General features: G+C 27.1%; 2 protein-coding genes across 2 annotated transcripts; both read right to left on the reverse strand.

The window, feature by feature from the left end:
- Positions 1 to 573: 573 nt before the first annotated feature.
- On the reverse strand, positions 574 to 1,715 carry OCT59_001224 (uncharacterized protein). Its single transcript, XM_025326231.2, has 2 exons — positions 1,348 to 1,715; positions 574 to 1,259 (listed from the first exon to the last, which is right to left on the reverse strand). The coding sequence occupies exons 1-2, from the start codon at positions 1,586 to 1,588 to the stop codon at positions 742 to 744; spliced, it is 759 nt and encodes a 252-aa protein (XP_025177050.1). The 5' UTR covers positions 1,589 to 1,715; the 3' UTR covers positions 574 to 741.
- A 3,732-nt stretch (positions 1,716 to 5,447) lies between these two features.
- On the reverse strand, positions 5,448 to 6,709 carry OCT59_001225 (uncharacterized protein; the record flags this gene model as incomplete). The annotated part of the gene is made up of 3 exons (XM_066139407.1): positions 5,448 to 5,713; positions 5,801 to 6,218; positions 6,314 to 6,709. 3 exons carry the CDS (start codon positions 6,707 to 6,709, stop codon positions 5,448 to 5,450), a joined length of 1,080 nt encoding a protein of 359 aa, XP_065988813.1.
- Positions 6,710 to 7,145: the final 436 nt, after the last annotated feature.

The raw sequence follows: 7,145 nt of genomic DNA on the forward strand, positions 1-7,145 counted from the left end.
ACTGCACCCATAAAAGAAGTTTTTCAATTTTTCGTTTTGAAATACTCTGGAAAAAAGAAATTTACGTTTATTAATAATATTAAATTATTATTTGGATTTTTTAATTATTTAATAAAATCACACTATTCAATATGAATATGATTTTACAAAGAATCTTTGAAACGAATGAATATATGTTGGGAGATTTATTTAATAATATAATGAGGAAATAAAAATAGGTAAAAAAACCTGACAATTGGGACTGAGCATAGCGTGAACGAAAGTAAGTTGAATTAAACGTAAGTTATTTTTTTTCAAATTTATTACAATATATTTAATATATTTTCTATTTTTTCTTTTGTAGAACATAATACAATATGAGTTTGATGTAAATGATTTCAAAGGTATTATTTGATAATATCAATAAGCATTAATTTCAATTAAGATAAAGGTATGTGATTTAGGCAACGCAAACTCTACAAGTAAATTTCCTTGATTTCCGCTAATCTGAAAAGTTTTATTAATATTTAATTTCAGGATATTTGATATTCTTTTTTTTATTTAACACGCCACGCCAAACACGCCATGCCATTTATAATTATTGTATATTTTATTATATTTAAATAAACATATAGAAATAATAAATAAAAAAAAATTAAAATTACATTATACCTCTAAATTAAGTTAACCAATCCTCTAAATAAATAATTATTTATATATTTGTAACATTTTTACATAAAACCTTTAAATGAGAAATTACATTTAAACTAAGTCAAAAAGAACAAATTCTGCAGCTTCTTTACCAACAGATTCAAAAATAACTTCTTCACCACTAACGACTTCGGTAATGAAAGCGCCATCACCTGGTTTCAATGTAGTGCCATCATTAATTTTTAATTGACCACCTGTACTAGTTAAATGAACATATAACCTTCTAGTTTTATCTTCACCACTTAAAGATTTTTGAACCGTATGTGCAACTTTATTTTCAGGTTGCAATATACTGGCAAACATATGAAAATCTGTATGAATTCCAATCGTCTTCGAATCTTGTTCAGATGCCGGAGAAATTATATGAATTAAATTATTGGTTTTAAGAGAATCAGGATACGTTTTCGTATTATAAGCTGGGGTAAGATTTTTATCATCGGGTGAAACCCAGATTTGAAGAAAATGAACAGGATGAATTTTATTTATGTTATATTCAGAATGCGATATTCCTGTTCCAGCAGTTGTGAATTGAACATCACCACGTTTAAGAATTTCTACATTTCCCATTGCTATTAAAAGATAAAAAAAAATTTTAATAAATACTGTGTACATTTCTTATTTTATTGTAACTAAAAAAATTTCACATGTAATACTCACAATCTTTATGTTGCAATTCACCAGAAATAATATATGAGAAAATTTCAAATTCATGATGTGGATGTTTTCCAAAACCATTATCAGGCTGTACAATATCTTCATTAATTACACGTAATGCGCCAAAACTTTTATAATTTGGATCATAATAATCAGCGAATGAAAATGTATGATGAGTATCTAACCACCCATGATTTGCATAACCACGTTCTTTAGAAGGACGTAAGACAATTCTTGCAACCATGATATTTAAATTTATGTTTGTTTTTAATGAACTATTAAAGAATTCTTTTCTTTGATTAAATAAAATATTGATATTATAGATTTTTCTTCTTGAATATTGAAATAATTGTTCTGTTGGAGAAGAGAATGAATTTATCGAGTTTTTTGGCCATGGTATTTATACTTTTTTGACAGTGATACATTGTAAACAAAAAAACTGGATTTGTAAGATGATTTCCAATTAATGATGATTTGATTAATAAGAATATTTTTTCTGGGTGACTTTTCAAAAAATAAAATAATTCTTAGATATTACTCATAAAAATGCAAAGGCGGATTTAATTTATAAAGGATTTCAGATTAAAAAGATAAAGAATTACTAAGTATTCTTTTCTTTTTCTTGCAAAAGAAGGTATTTGAATTTATAATATCACGTGGTCAGATTTTTCAATGACAAATCCAGTAACACATGTATTAGTAATACGTTTTGTATTATTATTACGATATGTTGATCTTTTTATACTTGGTCACGCCTAGGGTATATCAGGCGGGGGAGTTGGATCAACTCGCATTCGCTTAATTTAGTTTTGTTTTTGTAATTCGTGCTTTTAACATTTGCTTGTAATCATCCCAGTTCCTGCCTATATTATAAAAATAAAAATAAAATAAAAAAGTAATACGTTTTTGGCCATGAGCCCATGACATATAATGATCATCATAATTTGTAGCTATTATTATTTTACACTACGAATAAATTAATAAAATTTAGTTAATAAAAGAATATTTAAATTAATAATGAAAATTAAGAGGTGTTCCTTTAAGAATATCATAAACAATTGATATATGAAATTTTATAACAATTCCATCGTGAAATTCAATCAAGTATTTGGACAATAATTCAGAATAAATAGTAACATGATCCCTATAAAAAAAAAAAGAAAATTGTATTACAAATATAGATAATAAGGTATTTCTGACTTTTGAGAGATATTTTGAATATTTTGACCTAAAAAATTTTTGATTTTTTTCTAATTCAAAAAAAAATGTATAGATAATCCTTTCATAAAAAATGTATTTCGCGATATGATGATGCTAGAAATAAATTGAGTGTATTTTGTTGAGTTGTTGGATATGTTGTATTGACAGGTACATTGGTATTTCACAGATAGTACATTCCATTATTTCCATATTTCCAGATATTTATTTGTGTGAAAAGCAGAGGCTAAATTACCTTACTCTCTGTTTTTACAAAAAAAAAGAAACTGCATTATCAAGATATCACGAAAATTCATGCTATGACTATACTTGTTACTAGATAATACTATGAGTACCTGTATACAAAGGTTACATTATGTTTTGTGGTAGCTGGACGATTTAACCGTATCTTAATGGCAACAATGATGATACAATTTACTCATTCAACAAGACGGAAAAAAGACAGTATTATGAACAGGAGATGCATGGTAGAGTTGATTTAATTGGTGAATATAGAAATAAAATTAGTAGTGCAGTGTAAGAACTTCACCGAAAACAAAGTCACATTAGAGAATTTATTGTATGTATTTGTAATTATTTGAAATTTAGTAAATCTTATATGATCTTAGACTTATGTTATTAAAATTGAAAGTGTGGAGTTTGATACAAGAGAGGTGGGAAAAGTTGTCACTTTATCTTTATTTGGAATTGATGAAGGGTAAAGATTGCTTAAATAATATAAAATTTAAATGTAACTGTTAAACTAGAAAATTAGGTATAAATTTTTTTTTTATAATAATTAATTAATAAACTTGCTGCAACATGATGTTATGATGAATATAAGTATACTCATATTTAATTGTTTCGAATTGGTCGTGTACAATCCTCTGATTTTGCGTTGATTATTGATGGTCTTTTACGTCCCATAGCCTTCTTTAATCAACTAGCTTATGTGTAGCACAATAGTGTGAAGTTTTTGAATCTTTTAGACCGAATAAAGCTCCTTTTCTACAACTAAAATGCTTACAGTGTTGTAGCATTTTTTATAAACTTTCATTTTTTAACTCTAGTCAGCATAGTGAGATTATTAAAGGATAGGATATCAACCATCAATAAAAAATATGCAGATAATCCGCAGTTATTTATTTCTAATTGTGTGTTCATCTATTGCATGAAATTCACACTATTATAAAAAAGCTTCCTTGGGAAACATCTTTTGCAAATGGAATGCATCATATCAGATTACATATCCTCTTTATATTGCGCAATTATTAATTGATTTTATTGGATATGTATATTTTTCAATACATTTATATTAAGCATATCTAAGTTAAAAATTTTTTTACTAAATAATTACTTTTATGAGAATTGTTAACGTTACGTTCATTCTGTTTATACAGTCAGCCAGTCAGCAACTCATTACAGCTTAACGTTTGCCCACTTGTGCATAAGTTGAACATATAATGTTTCTAACATTTTAAAAATTATGAGATATTATTAATCTATGCCAAATTTGGTGGTAAAAGAAACTTTTTTTTTGATTAATTAATTAATAATTACTAATTACTTTTTTATTTATATATATACAGTATATATATATATTTTCGTCAGATCGGGTTCAGCGAGTTGCTGCGGTGAAATGGTAATCGCTGGCTTGTTTCATTTTGGTATTTTTTTTTATATTTCTATATTTAATTTATCTTGGATGAGTTGAATCGGATTCAACGAAATACTTTAAGCATCAATTCTATTTCAAAACTTTTTTTTTTTAATTTCTCTATTTAATTTTACCGATATTTTTTTTAATTTTTCTTTTCGTCGAAAACTCATGGATCAGATGTCTGTGGTACTGGGAACCAGATGCACTTACTGCTGCGGTGCCATGATAAGCGCTGACTACCATTAAAATATTAATAAGATGACCACAAAAACAATGTTAAATATTGGCAAAATTCATTGAACCATTGAGAATTATTCCATCAGAAGTAATCATGATGCAATGTCAAATACTTATGTGTAAAAATATCGGAATATGCGGTTCAGGAGGTTTAAATTACGATTACTACCAATATAATTGTTGTAATTCCGGAATTTGGCTAAACGAATATTATAATAAATTTCTATTTTTTACTTACTGTAGTACCCAACTTTTTTTTTATTTTTTTAAACGCGCGTAACGATTGAATCACGTGATAAGCTCTGCTGTTAAATGAGGAAATTAACAAAATTATTCTTAAATTTTTTTCTTTACTTATTAGTTAATTATGCAAATACATAATTTTAATACTTCAAAAATTTAAAAAATCTTAACTATCGTAATCTGAATTACAGTAGAATAATTCCCTAATTATTTGCATCTTATTAACTCGTCAAAAATCTTTGATCTTTTACTAATATCTACTCACAAATGTTATTTAATTTGAATTATAAATTTGGATTAATTAATTTTCATTTAATTGAATGATAATTGAAATTTGGAAAATGTCTTAATAGATAGTTTATTTCAACATGATAACAAATTTTCAGAATAAATACTCTCATTATATCCGAAGGTCGTTAGTCCCCTGTTTTTGAAAAAAGTATATGCAAAGTGATCACTTTTTTAATACGAGCCCCTAAATATATTAATGTCGAATAAATTAGTTGTACCAAATGTCATCAAAAAGTAACGTCAGAACTTTAGTTTACAAATGATCACAATTTTAAAATATTTTTTTTATAAACAATAAATTTCTAAATAATTTTTTTTTTATATAAACAATAACAGTAATTCAAAATATTCCGATTTATCCTCAAACATGAAATGAATAACAATAAATTATTTTCTCTAAATAATTCTTTAAACGTATTATATTGTAATGTAAATTTACGAAAAAAAAATAATAAAAAGAAATAGCTAACAAAATTTAATATTTAGTACTGATGAAGTCCAATGGACGACTAAAATATATGGCTCCTTCGTGACGTGATGAAGACTTAAGATTTAACTTTTCCAAATTTACGAATGGAATTTCAGTATTATCAAATTGACTTGGTAAATCGGAAACCCATTTTCCTAAACGTTTGTAAAGTTGGGATGCTGTTGGTCTATTCGATGGATCTGCATCTAAACATTGTAGCATTAATTTAGCGAAAGAAGGTGGAGTTCCACTAACATCACTTGGTCTTAATCCTGAGCAAATTTGTTGTATGAGTTTTGAATCATGGGGTCTATCACAATAAGGACGTATACCACTTGATAACATCCACATGATCATACCAAAACTATAGATATCGGATTCTTTTGTTGGTGTATCTCCATCAAATATTTCCGGGGCAACGAATGGTATTACACCATAAATTTGCGATATCTGTTTGTTAAAAGGTCCATGTAATCCGGTATCAGCGATTTTAGCATCAATTGTATTTATATTTCTTCTAACTAATATATTTCCTCCGTGTACGTGTCCATGAATAAGACCAGATTCATGAATGACATTGAGACCCGTGGATATTGACCATAACATATCTACAATATCTTTCCAGAAGAGAATTCCCATAGATTCATCGAGATACGAATATAAGTTTCCTTTTTCATAGTATCTCATAACGAACATGTAACATGATGTTGGATCTTTAGTCATGCCAAAATAATTTGCAAGCGCTCCATTTTGTAAACATTTGTAATATCTATATAACTTTTTTTTTTTAGATTAAAAAGAAAAATCAAAATTACTAGGCGATAATGCTGGCTGACTTGATATAAAAGTTATAAAAGTACAAAAATACTTACTTGAGTTATAAATTCTTGACTCATGTTTTGAGAATTATCTAAACGCTTTAGGATAACTTTAGTTGGACCACTACGAATCCATAATTCAGCTTCTTCATCAAGATTCCATCTGGGTCCCTCCATCCATACTGCAGAATAAATTGAGCTGAAAGAACCTCGTTTATTAATATTTTTGATCAAATCAAATTGTTCAAAATCAATCCATTCTAAATAGTCCATACTTTCATTAGCGTTTAATTGGGTATTTCTAATAAATTCGTTTATTATGGAATTTCCACTGGTCCATCTATGAAAATTTTCTTTTAAAAATGCAATATCACAATTTTTACACCACGCTACAGTTGATAGTTGTCGTGTGCAATCAGAGCAATTGCCGCATAAACCTTCTAAAACCATAAGAGCAGTTTAGATTAAAGGAACTCGTGCAAAACTTTTCTTAAAAATTATAACAATTTCCTTATATGATAATTAACTAAAGTTTTTACATATTACAAAAAATGACATTTTTTTAAATAAATCATCAATTTTTACGATATATTTAATTTGCCATAGAAATGATCGGCATTTTTGTAATATAAATTTCTGTTTTACGACAATTTTAAAAACGTTAACATAACGATAAGGCGACTATTCTAAATTTATTTAAATGTTTTTTTTTATACCTATACTGTATATAGAAGACCCGATGAAGATGTATGTGGCGTTACATACAATTAACGGATGTTGATCGAGGTTTATAGTCATGTGACTGCGTTTTATAATTAGCTAAGTAATCATAAAATGATCCGAGTATCACTTATAAACAACACTGGATTTACTCCCTTTCCACAAG

This window comes from Rhizophagus irregularis, chromosome 1 (assembly GCF_026210795.1).
Source record: "Rhizophagus irregularis chromosome 1, complete sequence".
NCBI classification, from domain to species: Eukaryota; Fungi; Glomeromycota; class Glomeromycetes; order Glomerales; family Glomeraceae; genus Rhizophagus; species Rhizophagus irregularis.